Source organism: Heptranchias perlo, chromosome 2, assembly GCF_035084215.1.
Source record: "Heptranchias perlo isolate sHepPer1 chromosome 2, sHepPer1.hap1, whole genome shotgun sequence".
NCBI classification, from domain to species: Eukaryota; Metazoa; Chordata; class Chondrichthyes; order Hexanchiformes; family Hexanchidae; genus Heptranchias; species Heptranchias perlo.
The window spans coordinates 119,809,232-119,827,327 of record NC_090326.1 but is presented as its reverse complement, the minus strand read 5'-3'; the positions used below and the strand labels follow the sequence as shown (position 1 = coordinate 119,827,327).

At 41.0% G+C, this 18,096-nt stretch overlaps 1 protein-coding gene and 1 pseudogene across 5 annotated transcripts in view; both read left to right on the top strand.

Annotated features, from left to right (window-relative positions):
- The window catches only part of cdk14 (cyclin dependent kinase 14), a 634,917-nt gene that overhangs the window by 285,359 nt on the left and 331,462 nt on the right, over positions 1–18,096 (top strand). For all 5 annotated transcript variants that reach the window (XM_068006560.1, XM_068006534.1, XM_068006551.1 and 2 more), the window contains one exon: positions 14,359–14,482. In XM_068006560.1, the coding sequence (XP_067862661.1) occupies positions 14,359–14,482 (124 nt within the window). The remainder of the gene's footprint in view (positions 1–14,358; positions 14,483–18,096) is intronic.
- Positions 2,266–3,049, top strand: LOC137300218 (BTB/POZ domain-containing protein KCTD8-like; annotated as a pseudogene).

Here is an 18,096-nt window from a genome sequence, read left to right as displayed (position 1 = left end):
GGGTGGGTCAATGTTTGTGTGACTGCACCATGTTTGAATGGGTTGGGCATGATGGACCAAATGATTATCCTTTTCATATGTTTATATGAATTTGAACAATAGAATTTTCACCAAGACAAACATACTGCATGTTTCCTGGACAGTTTTCAAGGAATGATGGAAAGATAGAAGAATCTGTTAACAACATTGGGCCAAACTCCACTCTTTCCCTTTCTCCTACTCCTCCCCCAAGAATAATGGAATCAAGAGCCACAACTCCATGAAAAAGACAGAATTGTTGAAGATCTCTTTGTTGAAAAGTAATCTTATATCCAAATTTGTGAACCAAATCAGCTAAATTAAGAATCTAGCATAAGAAAGTTGCTCAACATGCATTACCTATGCAAAATTTGTGACTTGCCTGTTGCAATTTGGTTTTATTCTTTCTGTGCTCCCAGTAGCCACCAGTGGCAATTTCAGGTCTGTCGATGTCTCACTTATGCTACCTAATCTGGGAAAAAAATTAATAGTGTGCAAACACAATTTGCAAAGACAGGCCACATTTTGGACTGCCAATAGTCCAACTTGTTTTGAAACTGTGTGTTGCGTTCTATTGATAAGAACACATGAAAAAACATAAAGCTAAAAAGCACCAAACATCGGCCCCAAAAGTCATGGTTTGAGAGAGGGCATTAGTCAAGATTTGTTCCTTTTGGGGTCAGGAATTTCTGAATGGGTCGATTTATGTTGGGGTTCTGCTGAAGAAGCACCTGCTCTCACTGTGGCAGCCACATGCAAATTATAGATTTAGGGAGGAATGACATCACCCATCCTAAATTCTGGGACTTCCACCTTCCTCTCCGCCCTTGGCAATTTGCAAAAGGTAGTTTGCCAGGACCCATTCATCAAGGCAGAAGTACTTTGTTAAAGGGGCACTGCTCATTTAGATTGCTTAAGGAGACCTTTGGCCATATCTTGGGACTCACTGCAGGAATTTTAAAAGAAAATCACTTTGCTCAGAAAGCCTTCTCCTACATTCTACATTACCCTTAGAAAGCATTTTATTTCAAGAGAATTACTGAGCTGGTATATGAGAACTGCACATTGGGCTTCCCAATGGGAGTCCTACTTTACATGATCTATTGGCAGGAACAGAGGAGCAGCAGGAGGATCTAAAGAAAGTCAGAATAACCAGGCAGGAACAGAGGAGAGTCAGACCAGCAGGATGGATAGACCCAGATATACTTTTCAAGATTTTTCCCAGGAGCTCTGTTTGCTTGGGTTATGAAGATTTGGAGGAGCAGATCTATAACCAAGGTGCACAGCATGGATGGCTCTCACTGTGGCGCAGAAAGTTATCACAGCTCTCAATTTTTATGCCGCGAGGCACATTTGTCAGATCAGCTAATTTGCTGTGCACCCCTCTATAAAGCAAATCACTTATTCCCTCTTTGCCAGGACAACTCAATTTATACAATTTGACAGTGCTTCCACCATAACTGTGAGACTCCATTCTAGCACCCTAGTCATAATTGTTGAAAATTGCAGACATCCAATGGGCTGGTTTGGTGTTTCTCACTTGCTGTGCACACTACTATGTAAGTATCGGCTTGGCTTAGTTAGTAATATTCTTGCCTCTGAATCAGAAATCTCCATTACAAACTTCAGCATATAATCTAGGTTGACACTTCAGTGCAAAGCTGAGGGAGTGTTGCATTGTTGGAAATGCTGGCTCAGAATTTTCTGGAGGCTTGTCTGTTGTTTTATGGTGCAAAAGTTCCAGGAAATTATGGCGTTAGTGACTTGCACCTTAATTAATCCAGGTCACAATTTCCTGGTACTTTTGTGCTGCTGTGCTGTTGCACTCACCAAAACAGTGAGAAATTAATTATTATAGCCCCCCCCCCCCCCGTAAAATAATGGCAATCGCAAAACTCCTGAATTAACGCTATTTTTATCGTAGCTGCTGCTTAGATTAAAATAATAGCATTGGTGGGAGCTTGGTGATTTGATAGTGGCGTGAGTTATTGCTCTAAGATCGGTTTCTTTAAAACATGTTTTCCAGTTGGCCTGCGCTCATTTGCTTAGCTCCCAGAGAGCGTGATCCCTAGCTGAATGCTGTCTTTTTGCAGGTGTTAAACCGTATAGCAACTTCACTCACAGTTTATTAGAAAATCAGATGCCAGAAGAGAATTTAAAAATCAGAATAAGATTAAATATAAAAAAATCAGAAATACACAAAAAACCTCAGAAATGACAGTTATAGGTATACTAATATTTTTCAACATGGCAGACTGTGGGATGATCAGATCTAACTTAAAAACTTTGTCAGAACTCGAGTTAAAATTGCCTTCGAATGTTGAATATATTTTCCAAGTGAGTGATGTGCAGGCTCTCACCTGGGAGATGCGAGCTGTGTACAGTCTCCTTCACAACTCGAGGTTCCCCCAAGAAATAGCTGTTCATGACAGCAGCTTGCCTATCAGTGAGATGTCCACCTCCTTTCCCAAGATGGTGGAACTGAACTTTGGTGGGCAGGTCTACATGACCAAGCATGACACCCTGGCTTGTGTCTCCGATTCCCTTCTGGTGAATCTATTTTCCAGAATGGGCTCCCCAGGGTAAACAGGGGCTGTTATTTTATAGACTGGGAACGATTCCTCTTCAGTTCTTTCTTGGGATTATCTCACAGACAAGCAGCTGATCCTTTATGACCATTTCCCAAGTCTGATGGTCAAGAATCTTCCTTACTCCAGGACCACAGAGAAGAGATCAGGGTTTATAACCATCGACTACTGCGGTTCCTACACATTAATCAGAGATAACCAGGCAGCTACCAAGTTTCGGAGGATGACGAGGACCATGGCCTGTGGCTGGATTGTTCTGGCATTGGAGGTTTTTGGGGATACCCTGAACAAGCGCCAAGACCTTGATTGGCACCTCTTACCTGAAATTCACTTGCCTGGAGCAAGTGTTTGACAGGCTATTTGACGCTGGCTTCTACATGGTGGCTTGTAATGCCACTGGGGTGGCAACCGTCATCAACCAATACAGAGACTACAAGATGTGAAGCTGCTCTTCCGAGGTTTCTTCTGTGAACCTAATAGACTTTTACTGCAGTAGTTACATTTATTTAACAATGGGACCTTACTTAACAGCAAACAGCAGGAGCAATTTAAACCTAACATTCCGAGTCACATAGCGGTGGCGATATGAAAATCTAACAGCAGATTAAAGTATGTAAAGTCCCAGTACAACTCACTAAATATGATAGAATAGCAGAAGTTCTGATTAATATTTCATCAAGGTTGAATCTTTTATCCAGTAGCCACGTCATTGCTCTTTTTCTTAAGAAGGAAAGCTATTTTTGGTGCACATACAAGTTAAACATTTATGAAACCTAAAGCAGCAGAGGCTTGCTGCCTTGAATATTGAGATCAGTCAGACAAAAAGCTCCGCTGCGTTTTGCTCAAGAAGTGTGCGTCTATTAGCAAGCATTGGCCATTGGCTGTGCCACTTCTGATTCACTGCAATTCTCGCTGTGACGTATTCTAATTAGAAAACCAGGAAATTTTGTAGCAACGGTGAGATCGGTGCACAAAATGGTGCACATTGCTGATCACGCTGTTGCAGGGAATTCTGGGCTGCTATCTTTTCAATGAGACTTATATAAAGACCCTGTCTGCCTGGTCTGGTGGACATTAAAAATTGTGCCATTGGATCTTTTAAGAAGAGCAGGGAGTTTACATGTTGTCTTGGCCAACATCCTCCCTTAACCAACATTACCAATGGTCAGTCATTTGTTTTGCTGTTTGTCGGATGTTGCCAAAGTTGCCCACAGAACAGTGACTATGCTTCAAAACTAAACCAAAATAAAGTGCTTTTGGATGTCCTGGAGGATGGATATAAAAGCAAATAGTTATTTCCAAATGATGCATTTTTATTTGCTGTCTGGAGAATGTGAAAAGCACAAGTTCATTTGCTCAGAGACTTTGGTGGGAAGGGTTTGGGGGGAGCCCAGTAGAGTGGAAAGAACCCGGCAAGGCCAGGGTCGTGGAGGCCCTGCCGATCTTAATGGCACAGACTCATTTAAATCATCTTCTTCAGGCTCTTGACCTGCAGCCTGGCTGGCAGGCGGGTGAGCAAACAAGCGGCAGGAGGCCGCAGCCGGAGACCCATGGGGACGGTCCCTGGCAGTCAGTAGATGCTGAAGGCTTTGTGTCATGATCGGAGGGAGGAGAGGGGCGGGCGGGGGTGGGGGTGGGTGGAGGTGGTGGGGAGTTAAGACATTGGGGCCGTGATCAGGTCTGGTGGGGGGGGGAGCCAGGACATCCGGGCTGGGGGAGGCCTCCTGGCCCATAGGGAATGCTAAAAGGAGCTGATCTTCAGCACTTACCTTGGTCAGTCGGCACCTCCTGTCTTGGATCTGTTGCCGGGCAGCCGACATCGTGGGCCACTCCTGACTTACTGTTAAGTTTAAGTCGCAGCACCGATGATGTCATTGGGCTGAGACTCTTGAATGTTAATTAGGCCCCGCCTGCCTTTTGCGGGGGCTTCGTCAATAGCCTGATTTGTGTCTGTAAAAGATTTAAACGGGTGGAATGAGGTCGGGTTGCTTTATCACAATATTTTAAACCCCCCACCCCTGACCCTCTCCTGCCTATCAGGAGTGGTTAAAATCAAGGCCTTTATTTCACACGTATCCCCTTGTCCTCATTCTTTTTTGTTTGTACACTTGTTATCTCTCTCCCTCCCTTTCTTAGCTGCTTAAACATCCGTTAGCTAGTGGGCAGATGGATGTGGCTTCCTCCTATTAGTTGAACAGGAATAGTGTATGTCTTCACAGTGGAATGCACTTTCCTGTGGCTAAAGCTGAGAACTGATAGAATTTAACATATGCTGTTGGACTCTGGAGCAATCCACCATTGAGGTTTAAATGCACAACGGCAACAGCAAGTCTCAACTACTTTTATGCCAAACTGGTTTTAAATCTACACCCAGAATTATCCAGATTATCCATCGTTTATGTTGTTTTAATGCCTACTTCTGTGCAGCCTTCTGTTTTGACCAATGAGACTGTAACATAATAGTGTGCCTGACAATACATTTCAAAATTAACACGTCTTTTCCTTTGTAAATGTACAGTTACCAACTTAGTCATCTCTGTAATTAATGCTCCATTTATTGCCTGAAGCCCCAAGACTCCCACTATGCTATTATTTAAAGCCAAGTATATATACTCACATTATGACTGGAACATTTGGCAGATGGGGCATATAATGAAATGGCAGAGTGGGTGCTGGGATGGAACAACCTTTTCCCTGATGCAATGGATATGCTAATTAGGTAGCTATGAGCTTCATAGCAGTTAAACAAATTTCTATTTTTCATTCACAGGCCAGGGAGCAAGCAGGTGTATTACTGATAAATGAATGTTATGCCAAATTAAGGCCCCTTTTACAGATGGTGGAAAGAGTAGATTGGAAAATAAGAACCTCATTGGGTGGTACAGATGCTATTAGAATTAAATGGCATTTCATTTCCATTTTCCCTTAAACCACGAGATTGTCTGTAGCCTTCCCTCCCCCTGTGTACATCAATTGTAAACAATTTTACAACACCAAGTTATAGTCCAGCAATTTTATTTTAAATTCACAAGCTTTCGGAGATTTTCTCCTTCCACATCATGTGTACATCAAGTCATTTAATTACAACTTATGGAATTTTTGGCTTTAGCTAAACGTGCTCAGTTAATTTATTTATATTCTGTTACTAATTGTTTTTTTAGGCTGTAGTTGTGGTATGCAAACATATTTTCACTCTTGAATAATCAAACATGATTTTGTCCCAGTGCATCAGGCAAAAGAGTTTACATTTTTAAGTACATAATATCAAAAGTAGATAACTAGTTTCGAAAAGATTTTAGTGTATTATTTTGCAATGGAACTTTTCCAGATTTATATTTTGTATCTTGCTATTAGTGTAGCCGAATGTTTAGTTCTCATCCTAGCTTTGTTGATGTTGACATCAGTTGTGGATGCTAGAAATAGCTGTAAGTTGTCAACTTAATTAAATCACGTGATAACAATAATCCAAATTGAGTGTATTCATGAACATTTACACTTGTCTGCTGCTCGGCTGATACTGCAGCACCTCTAACTCACATGACTTTTTATTAAAGAGCAGTGTGTAGAAGTATATGTAACAATGAAGGTTTTGCAATTAAAATGTGCATCATAGTTATTGAAGTGTGCTGGAAGTGCCTCATATATTAAACTGAATTGTTTTTATTGTGTCTACGGGCCATCAAGATGGCATTATTCCTCATTCATTGCATTTTTAATTCCATGGATAAGTCAAGTAATCCAACTTGAGAAATCCACAAGGGACCTGTCAGACCTTTTCAGCAGGAGCCATGTGATTTTCCAGTTCTACCCTGCATTAGTGTCATTATATAACCATCTTCATTTATTTCCTCCTGTCATTGTCATTAATTGCAATCACAACATTCCGCACAACTTCCATAAATAGGAAAAGTACAGCTTTCTTTAACAATTCCATGTGTTTGCCTGCATAACAACAATGAAAATTAAAGCTGATAATCTGGTCATTGCTGTTTGTCAATTTATGCACAACAAGGTCCCACAGTCATATTACCTACATTACAACAGTGAGAAGATCTTTCTCACTTTTCTTATTTCTGTTTGTACATGCAAGATTTATGTTTCTTCAGTGAATTTTATGTGTTGCAAACCTGGTTTGTTTTTTTTTGTTCGAGAGTTTGAGAAGCATTAGCTGTCTTCCTCATGATTTTGCATTGTGCAAATTCTACTTGTCATCACAAGCATTCGTTTAGCCATTTCTACCTCTTCCCGTGGACATTCCTGGCGAAAAAAATAAGACCAAGAAAGATTAGGAGGACAAAAGAAATTGGATTCAATCCATTTTCTAAAATTCTTGACTCTGGTACCCAAGTGGACATTGATGTTGAAGATGCTGTTGAAGCAATACTTAATAAAATCCCCAACTCACAAAGAAGCAACGAGTGAATTGATCCAAGGTGAGGTCCTTTAGTTGGTCTTCAGATTGGCATCAGAAAAGTGACAGGCTGAAACTGCCATAGCCTATAGTTACATTGAAATTCAGTGGAACAAGGTTCTTGTCTGCCATAGACTCATGGAACTTCCTCTCTCTACAAGCTTACATTCAGGTTCCTCAGTCCCAGCATATAGGATACAATACCTGAAGACCTCTCTACCCTTGGAATGTATTTGATAGAATATATTCGAGGTTGTGTTATCAAAACATTGACATTGAGTGACTTACTTAAGGTAGAGCTAGAAATTCCAGGGTCATATCTTGAAAACCCCAAGATATGAATCCTGATGTAAAAGGACTGATATGCTTCCACAATTCATCAGTGGTCCAGCTCGACAATTTACCAAAGTAACCTGGATCTTGGAAGCCTGTCAAAGCAAGGCACTTCCATCAATGATTGTAGAATTAATCCTTGGGACATTGAGGAAGTCCAGTCTATGATAGTTATTTGTAAGGGGGAGTTTTGGAGTTTAGCTTCCAATCATTAAAAGAAGAGGGGAAAATATATACATCAGGTGGAGGTGCTACCAAGCCCTATCATAGTCAAGTCAGTTTCAGTAGTTATCATAAATGGATTCATATTTTTCTAAAGTTAACAGAAAATGGTTGGGAGGCTGATGTTGCAGACAAAATTTCAATTTTTCAGTCATTACTATTTCTTCACTTCCCATATTTTCTCTTGTTCATCTCCTCACTGCTGTCTAATTAGAGAAAGATAGAGTATGATGATTTGATCCTAGGCCTCTGCCAATGCCTCTCTATAATTGAACTCTTGGACCCTTGGAGACAGGCAGGAGTGAGCCTATCTGCTTCACATTTTTTCAGGCAAAATAAGCTTCCTTTAAGAATTGGATTGAGTTTATTAATTAGAGATGTACAAACAGAGCCTGAGAAGATTAATTAGTTTTCTAAATACCAGTTCTCCGAAGACTTTTAGCACATTCCTTTTACCAGGAAAAAGAACACTTCTGTAGAACATGTGAAGCATGCTTGAACTTTTTTTTTCTCCGCCAATTTTTTTTTTACTTCTTCAGTGAAGATATTAGGGCTGTTTTTGCTGGCCCTTGGCTCCAGGGAAATCTCAGTTTTCTGGGAGCAAAGGTTAGGAGAAAGGGGTGGAGACCAGGTCTCCACCTCTAAGTTGCCGCAGGATTTCTGGGGCATTCCTTGGGATGGGGCAGAGTGAGCCTCCCCGGCCTGTACTCGGCACTTGCCTGATGCAGTCATTTAAATGATGCAGAAGGAGGTGTTCTTAACTTCTCGCCTAATTTTATGTATGGAAGACTTCCTGGATGCCCCATCACAGATGCACTCAGAAAAGATGGTATTCTGCCTGCCTCTGAAAACCTGCCAACTGGTGGGCCAGCAGGGGTCATGGGGGAAGAATGAAGAATTCAAGGTAAGACTCCTCCAAAAATTTTTTAGTCTGGAGTTCAGCAGCCAGATGCTTCCAATGTCTGAGGCCTGCAGCTGCATCTTGTTGTTCTGCCTGTTCCATCAATGCTAAGGTTGGCTAGGGGGATGGGCCTATGGATGGGGTGCCCCAGACCAGGTGAGTAGTCCGGGACAGGAAATCCTAGGGTTGGGCAGGAGCAGCACACCTGAAGGTAACAAAGGGGCACAGATTCAGGATTGTCAAAAGAAGAATGCAGGAGGAAGATAGATAATTTTTCATACACGGTTATTAGAACATACAACGTTTCACCATAAATGACTATTAAGGCTTATAATAACATTTAAAAGGAATGTGGGGAAGAGCTTTGAAATAGAATAGAGACTGCAGCCTCTATCTATCTCTTATAGCACAATGGCCTCCTGTCCTGTAATTTTATGATTCTTCATGTGTTAGCTTGGTGTCATCAGAAGCCCTTAAAGGAGATAAAATCAGTTGGGGCTAAGAACTGGCTGGCTAAAATCAGTGGCAGCCAAATTAAATGTGGAAACTGGAGATAGAGTCTATGGAGACGTGATGCAATAGCATCCAAATTCCTGGCAAAGTGGAGGTGCTGCTGTATCAGTTGGGTGTGAGCAGAGTTACACCATTTGGCACTCCAGTGCAGCTACCCCACAACATGGCAGGTCACCTTGCCTGGCTGCCTAAAGTACCTGTGGGATACAGGAAGAGATGTGGGTGAAGACAGCATACTTTAAGCAACTCTCAATGTAAGATTACCGAACAGTACCATATACCAGGTCGATAGTGACTATAAAGCTGTTGGATTGATGTAAAGACCCAACTAGTTCATTAATGTCTTTGGGGGAAGGAAATCTGCCAACCTTATCCGGTCTGGCCTATATATGACTCCAGTCCCAATCCAACGTGGTTGACACTGAACTGCCCGCTGAAATGGCCTAGCAAGCCGCTATCAGTAAATCGTATCAAACTGCTTATTCAAGAAGAAGGCTCACCAATACCTGCTCAGGACAACTAGGGATGGGCAATAAATGCCAACTTTGCCAGTGACAGCCACATCCTGAGAATGAATAAGAAAATATACTAGGTAGATAGCCCAAGATTCCACGATGAGATGTTGCCTATTAACCTGTTCCACATTTACTGCTTGCCCATGCCAAGCTTTCACTCAACCTTTTATAGTTATTTCGTGCATACCCATATTTTAGCAGGTCACTCATTCATTCAATCTGTAACATGTAATCAAAAGCTTCGGCCGCTGACAGCTTCCAAGGGCTTCACACGTCAAATCATTGTTACACAGACTACCGCATGATCATTTAGGGGGTTTCCAATTGGGCACATTTCTGTTGCGGTGTATATACTCCTTCAATTTCCAGCATATCAAGACTACGTCGCTGCTTGTGTGATGAGATGGAACAGACACTATCTTTAGAAAGTGGTTCTTTCATCATTAACCTTTGTACAAGCTTTCACAAAAAAAAAATCAAGTGATCAAATAGAAGACAGATCCTTTTCTGTAGTCCTAATGTAGCATGGTATAAGCACATTTATTTTTCATATTTTAGTTTATTTGTAAAAATACTAAATTTTATGGAAAAGATTAAAAATAAAAAGAGTAAAGGTTTGTCCTTTAAGGAGGTATGAGTAAATAAGGGCATGTATATATGTAGTGACTGTCCTTATCTATTACAGTGCACCATGTGTGAGTATGTGAGTGGTGCCCAGTAACTCAGTTATTATGGATGATGGCATCACTAACGCCTTTGGCAGCTGCATCCTCTTGTGTCTGCATGCCCACTTATTGTCCGCCTCCGCCATCAATCTGTCATGGCTCTCTAACAGGATGAAACAGGCAACAAAATAACTGCAAATCTTCCTAAGGCTGGATGGTAATCAGTGTAATGTCTATGGATCAATCTTTTAAAATTAGCAGTTGCACACTCTTATCTTTGTGGTAGTATAAATCTTGTTAGACTCTTCTGTGTACAGTTCGCATGATTTGGCAGCGGAGTGTTCCGACCATTGTCTCTGCCACCTGCATAAGAGAGAATGCCGTTAAATAAAGATACAGCCATTGATATTGATATGTTTGTGTTACTGAGCAGCTGTCCACCAGTCTCGGGAGAAATGTCTGCTTATTTCTGAACGGGCATGGATAAATGGGTGGTCGGTGTTGTCGGGGTAACTGGCACAAACATTGGTGATCTTCTTCGCATCTGAAAACCTCTGTACATTCATGTTCCTGTTACGGTTGATTTATGCATTGTAAGAAATGGATAGATGGAATAAAATAGATGGATCTCAAGACATTGGGGAGTGACCAGTGCAGAGAATGCATTTAGTTCCTAATGCTATAAGAAAGTTATAAAATGATAAGGCCAAAATTGCGAGGTTCTGCTACCAGCGTGAAGCCTCATTTGGCGACAAGCATGGTTTGGAGAACTAGAGCCACAGTGTTATATCCTTGCCTGCGATCCATGCTCACATCTAGCAAGGCTCTGCGCCAGGTGTAAAACCGTGTGATTTTGGTCCCGACATTCCCCCGAATAAATCAGCAATCCTGTGAGAAATGACGGGACATTGCTGGCTGACTGATGCCAGCAGTTGCTGTGGTGAGGCTCTGAAGATTGTAGCACGGAAAGTGAATTTATAGCCCTCTTCACTGGTGCCTGCAATTTCTTGTTAATGTGAGTCTGATACACATCCAAAATCTCTTAACTATAGATTTAGATTTACATTATTTGTAGTTATTTGACCATTCAATTAAACTAGTATCTCTAAATCTTGGGATGCCGATCTTCCCAGAATTGTGCCATCTGACTTCTATTTTCAAAGTGGCAATTTTTTAAAAAATTGACTGTCATTTTATGCTCCTAACAATGTTGAATTTGTTCCAGTGCAGTATAGAATAAAGGAGAAAACAGAGACTTAAAAATTATACATTTTGGGAGTACAATCATTGGTTGCAGCATCGTCTTTAATTCACAGGGCTACTAATGTCAGCTACCAACTGTCAGCATTTTATACTCACAATTGATGTTTTAGCTGCCTGGACTGAGCGTTGGCATTTGACAGAAATCAGCACAAACCAGCCTCCTCTTCCCTCACTGCCACTTCTATCTGAGTCTGACTGTAAAGTCATTCCTGCTGCTGCAAGGGCAGCAGGCGCATTGGAACACCACCACCTGCACGTTCACCCTCCAAGTCACACACCATCCTGACTTGGAAATATATCGCCGTTCCTTCATCGTCGCTGTGTCAAAATCCTAGAACTCCCTAACTAACAGCACGGTGGGAGAACCGTCACCACACGGACTGCAGTGGTTTAAAAAGGCAGCTCACCACCACCTTCTCAAGGGCAATTAGAGATGGGCAATAAATGCTGGCCTTGCCAGCGACGCCCACATCCCATGAATTAATTTAAAAAATACTGTAGGTGGGTATTGTCACAAAAACAAGAGTTCCCACCTATAGTGCACAGTGATCAGAATCACTTCACAGCAGGAGTTGGGCAGGAATAGCACTGAGGGGAGCGAAAAAGAGGAAGAATGGATAAGAAGGAAGGGGGGAAATAGATTGCAATGAAAGAGAGAGTTGAATGGAAATAAAGGGGAGAGGAGGGGGATGGAAATGGATTGCAATGGGAAGAAGATAGAAATGAAGGAAAAAGTCACAAGGCAGAAGCTGAATTGATGCTTTGGGGAGGAAAGGGGAATAATCTTAGGACTGGTACTTTGTGGGGGATGGGGCAGCGGTTGGAGCAATGCTTTAATTTGATAGTGAAAGGAGAGTGCCAGCAATAAAAGAGAGGGAATGGGGAGGAATAGTGCTAGTGTGAATTAGGGTGGAGTTAAGGAGTGACAGGAGGAAATCTAAGAAGGGAAGAGTGGATTGGAGGAGAATGAAAATGGCAGGTTGAATTAACAGGAAAGACTGCCAGTATGAACTGGGAGGGTTGGAGGAGAAGGAATCATCTCTTTTAAAACGGTAGAGAGTTGGATGGGTGCAAATCAATAGATTTCTAGATATTAAAGGCACCAAGGGATATGGGGATAGTGCAGGAAAATGGCATTGAGGTAGAAGGTCAGTCATGATCTTGTTGAATGGCGGAGCAGGCTCCACGGGCCGGATGGTCTACTCCTGCTCCTATTTCTTATGTTCTTATGTTCAATATCTATGAACTGGATCCAGAGAGTAGAATGCTTTTGTGAATTTGGTGGTGGAGGGGTCAGATATGGGAAAGTGACTGTTGAGGTAACTTTTGGGGAAGTAATGGTCAGATTGAACTGTTAAATCTAATTGTAACTTTTCTTAATTTAAAAATCTATTAATTCTGAAGCATTAACTTGCATAAAATGCATCATTTTTAATTTAAAATTTTGTGCCTTCAACATTTGGATTTCCCCTTCAGGCGCTCATGTATTATTTTCTCCTCCCCCCTGTACACATGAAAGAATGTTGTATATACCTACTGCTTAATTTACAAAGTATGTGTAATTACTTTTCACATGTCAGCGCCATTCTTGACTTTTCAGCCTTCAGAGCTGTGTCAGCTTTTTTGAAGCTGTTGCTCAGTTTTTGCTACTTTTCTAGGTTGGCAAGTATGATTCGTACACAAAAACATAATCCAATTTAAGTTAACTTGGTATAAAGCTTGTCTTCCAGTCTAACTTTTTGTGATATTGTAACAGATCTGTTGTTAGCTAACGATTACAAGAATGGCCCATTTTTTTGTGGTCAGATAAAGTGTAGAGAAGCACTTAGCATTTCCATGACTTTGATCAGAGCGTAAGGATGTTTGAATAAAAACTATTTGCTTTCATGTGGTTTGGGAGGAATTTTCAAAGTTTATTCTAACTGATTCAAATCACATACTGGGTCAGCAATCCTTCTGATTACTGAAAAGCTGCAGCCACAAATATTCAGTATCAACAGAGTGCAGGAACCATGCAAACATACAACATGAAAGTTCAAAATACTTTACAAACTGAGCATGCTAAGTCTGGGGGAGGGGGGAGGATGTTGCTTATGACTCGCCAACATTTTTGCAGTCTTCACCGTAATTACTTTTTGGGCAGGCAGCAAGGGACCCGTTTGAATATTGAAATTTCTCTGGCAGTATTCTGGAGTTTTTATGGCTACTGTGAGGAATACCATCAATTTAAAAAGGGGAAGAGAAGACACATTGGAATAAGTCAGATGTATTTTTCCCCAAAACTGCCCCCTATTGCCATCAGCCTACATGACAGAAGCCCTAAATGACCGAGGACTTGATTCCAACCATTTGAAAGGGGAGAATTTGCTTTTGAAAAAGGGGTAGTTGGCCCTTTTTGAAAGAAGCTAATGCTTCATTTTGTTCAGTTCGAGTAATGTGGAAAATTAAGCTATTCCATCTTGAGGGAATAGAGGTCATGAGAGAGTAAAAATAGACATGTTCCTGCTGGCCCTTTTTCAAATCATACATCCTGCTGGCTGATTGTAGGACGTACTTATGGTGGTCATGAAAAAAGCTTAACACCTACGATAATCCAGGTTAGAGGATGGTGAGCAGTCAGAAAACATACCCATTGGAGAGAAAACATTTCAAAATGATACTGTAATACAGTATTCTGTTTTACAAAGGATCCCTCTTATAAACAGGAAGAGTTCATTTTAAATATAAGATGAATGTATAAAAGAAATTAATTGTTTTAAAAGGAATACAATTTTTTAAAAACTCAGTGGACTATCATGAGAGTAATCATATTTTAACATGAATCATTGTTTACAGATCTCAATTGAAAAATGTAGATTTCTGGAACTGTCTTGACATTTCACACTGCCGCCTTATTGCTGTGTAGATTCATTCCTTTTTCCCTTTTTAGCTCTTTTTGTTTCAGCTGCTGCGAGGCCTCTCCTATATTCATCAGCGATACATCTTGCACCGAGACCTGAAGCCTCAGAACTTACTCATCAGTGATAATGGGGAGCTGAAACTGGCAGACTTTGGTAAGAAATGGCAGTTATTCCTAGTGGAGGCAAATAGAGTAATGGTTACATTAAAACAAGAAAGGAAATCCACCTGAAGTTTAATGCTTAAAAGGGTAATAAAAGTTTTGAAAGTGCTATCAAAGGAGGCCATTTAATCAGGCAACCTAAATGGGTTCAAGAGACAATTAGAAATGTTTTTTGAGAGAGAAGGATTTATGGAAGTTAGGTAGGGTTGATATTTGAAAAAGGGACAGATTTGTTTGGGTGTAATGGCTTTTTCCAGCCTTGAAAACTCTTACCATTTGCACTTGCAGAATTAACCTATCATTGCATTGTGTGTGTTGTGCACTCCATTTACTGTTTTAAATTATGTACAAAAATATTAGGCTTTCATCGTCGAAGTCCATTCCTTATTGAAAAAGGTAATTGGGTTATGATTAGTTTTTTTTCCCCCGCTGACAGTGTTTGTTTTTCACAATTTATTTTTTAAATTTACCTTCACTCTTGAGGCCCTGGTCAAGCTCCCTCGTTCTTGATTCTGATAGGAACAAAATTTATTTTGTTTCTTCAAAATATCCACATGCAGCGATGTAGAAATGCTTTGTCTGTGCTGCGCCTTGTCATATCTTAAGCGGGTACTTCTGCCTTTGGTACTCATCTCAAAACTATGGGCCGGATCTTGCTGGAAAAATAACAGTGTGTTAACGATGCATGCCATTATTAATGTGCAAGTCAGCCAGCAAGTTCAGGGGATTAAGAGAATTACCATGAGTTGTGAATCTCCAAAACTGCGGGTCGATTTACATCGCTCCACCGTTTGCTTCACACAAGCATCTTGCCCTTAGTCTTCCCATTATTATTAAGAACTTGCTGGATTTGGAAATTAATTGCCCATTAAACTCATAGAAAGTTAAGTCTGGTAATTAACATCATAAGTACCTTTTTAAACGACGTCATGATTGCCAATGCAGTGTAAATCACATTGCACAGTTTAAACTGGAGTCTCATTCCTTTAGGTGGTAAATTGTTCTTAGAGATTTTAAAAATGTCAAATTTTAAATTTAATTTTTTTTTCTTACTTTTCTTTTCTGTATCTTTTTTCTCTCTTTCTTAATCCAATCTTTCCCCCTCTTTATTTCTCTTTCCATCCCTGATTTGATTGTAATTCACCCTCCTTCTTAGTCGTCCCTGTTTCTTTCTCCATCCTTAAATCTCATTGGTTAAGGGGATACCCTGTTGGTCCCACCACTCACTGAGGTCCCAGATGCCCCGTTACTCTCACCATGTCGCTATCAGCTCGCACTTCCAGCAAGTTATGGCTGAAATTCGTTTTGAGCTGAAGGGTGCAGTCTAACGGGTAAGATGGCCCACTCAGCCTTTCGACAGCTCAATACAGCTTGTTTCACTGTTTGTCAGATTCACAACATAAAACGTGAGGTGCATCCCAGGAATGCCATCAAGTAGCAATCTGTATTAGTTTGAGTTTGTTTTGTTTTGCCCAGTAGGCACCAGATATGACACTAAGTTGAAGCATTTAATGAGGAAATCTTGCAGGGTAATTGGCAATTTCAGTATTAATGCATTGTTTAGTTTTCCTTTTGATTAAAGCCACCATGATTAACAGCTGTGTTTACTTAGTGTGAGGAGATCAAATAAGGCTTTGGAGAACTACAATCTGTGTGACACTAATTGCTAAATTGCAGAAGAGTGGCACAGGCTTTTGATGACTTCACAGCACTTTTAATACAGTTGACTGAGCAACGATTGAAATTATTTTTGACTTTGGGGGGCCATCACATATGTTTTACTTTTAATAGTGCGATTTATGTGCAAAGTAAATATTATACTTTTTGTCCCAGTAGGTGCTGTAGTATTTCCGAAAATTCAAACATGTCACCATGAGAAAAAAAGTATGGAGTGATTCTGATGTGAAAAATATTTCGAAATTCCTCTTGTTGTGGATGATTAATTGAGATAATTTTAAGTGTGTTAGTGTAAGTGGTTTCAGTCACTGTGCAGGGCATCTATTTCCCTGTCTACAGCTCCCTGCCTACATTTCCTTCCACTAGCTTTATCTTCCACCCTGATTTAAAAACTTCATCCCAACTTGTTCTCCATTATACTTTCTATCTCCTAACTCATACTCCAGCCCTCAGCCCACAACAATATTGCTGCTGCTATCAACCTTCTCAATAGCTCCTGCCTTTGATGCCCTGTTCCCCTCTAAGCCACTAATGATCTTGCAACCTCATGGTTCACGGAGTACAGCTCCCACCTCTGCACTCAAGTCCGAAGGGTGCAGATTCGAGTATATCTGGTGCATGACCGGCCTGGTTGTCCACCACTAGATCTGGCAAGATTACCTCAGTAAATACTATGGGGGTAAAATTCAACTTGGGCAGGGGAGCAAAATGGGCAGTAGAGGATCAGCTGCCAGTTATACACTTCACCTGATTTTCCTTTTCATGGGAACATAGGAACAGGACTAGGCCATTCAAGCTCTCAAGCCTGTTCTGTCATTCAGTCAGATCATGGCTGATCTGTACCTCAACTCCATTTACTCGTCTTTGATCCATATCCCTTGATACCCTTACTTAACAAAATACTATCGATCTCGGTCTTGAAAATTTGAATTGACCCAGCCACAGCCTTCTGAGGGAGAGATTTGTAGATTTCCACTACCCTTTGTGTAAAAAAGTGCCTCCTGATTTCACTCTAATTTTAAGATTGTGCTCCCTTGCTCTGGATTGCCCCACTAGTGGGAATAGTTTCTCTGCGTCTACCCTATCGAATCCTTCTGTCATTTTAAACCCCTCAATTAGATTACCCCTTGACCTTCTAAACTCAAAGAAATACAAGCCAAGTTAATGCAATCTGTCCTCATAATTTAACCCTTTAAGCCCATGTATCATTCTGGTGAATCTGCATAGCGTCCAAGGCCAGTATATCCTTCTTGAGGTGCACTGCCCAGAACCGATCTCAGTTCTCCAAATAACCAAGGCTCCATACAACTGAAGCATAACTTCCACCTCTTTGTATTCCAACCCCCTTGAGATAAAGGCCAACATTCCATTAGCCTTTTTGATTACTTTTTGTACCTGTCCACCAGCTTTTAGTGATCTGTATGCATGGACACTCAAATCTCTTTGCTCCTTTATAGTCCCGAGTTCCTCACTGTTAAGAAAATACTCCGATTGTTTTTCTTAGATCATACTTTCCCACATTGAACTCCATTTACCACAGATTTGCCACAGTTTTACCTTCTCACTCAATCTGTGCATGTCCATTTGTAACTTCCTGCTCCCATCTGCACAACTTACTGCAACTTATCGTCATCTGCAAACTTGGATATACTGCTCTATTCCTTCATCCAAGTCATTGATATATAGTGAAAAGCTGAGGCCTCAGCACAGATCCCTCGGGAATACCACTTGTCACATCCTGCCAATCAGAATACATTCCACTTTATCCCTACTCTTTGTCTCCTACCTCTCAACCAATTTCCAATCTATGTTGCAAGGTTACCTCCAATTCCATGCGCTTACATTTTAGCTCATAATTTCTGAACCTTATCAAATGCTATCTGGAGGTCCATTTGGACAACATCCAGTGACACTCCCTTATCCACCATG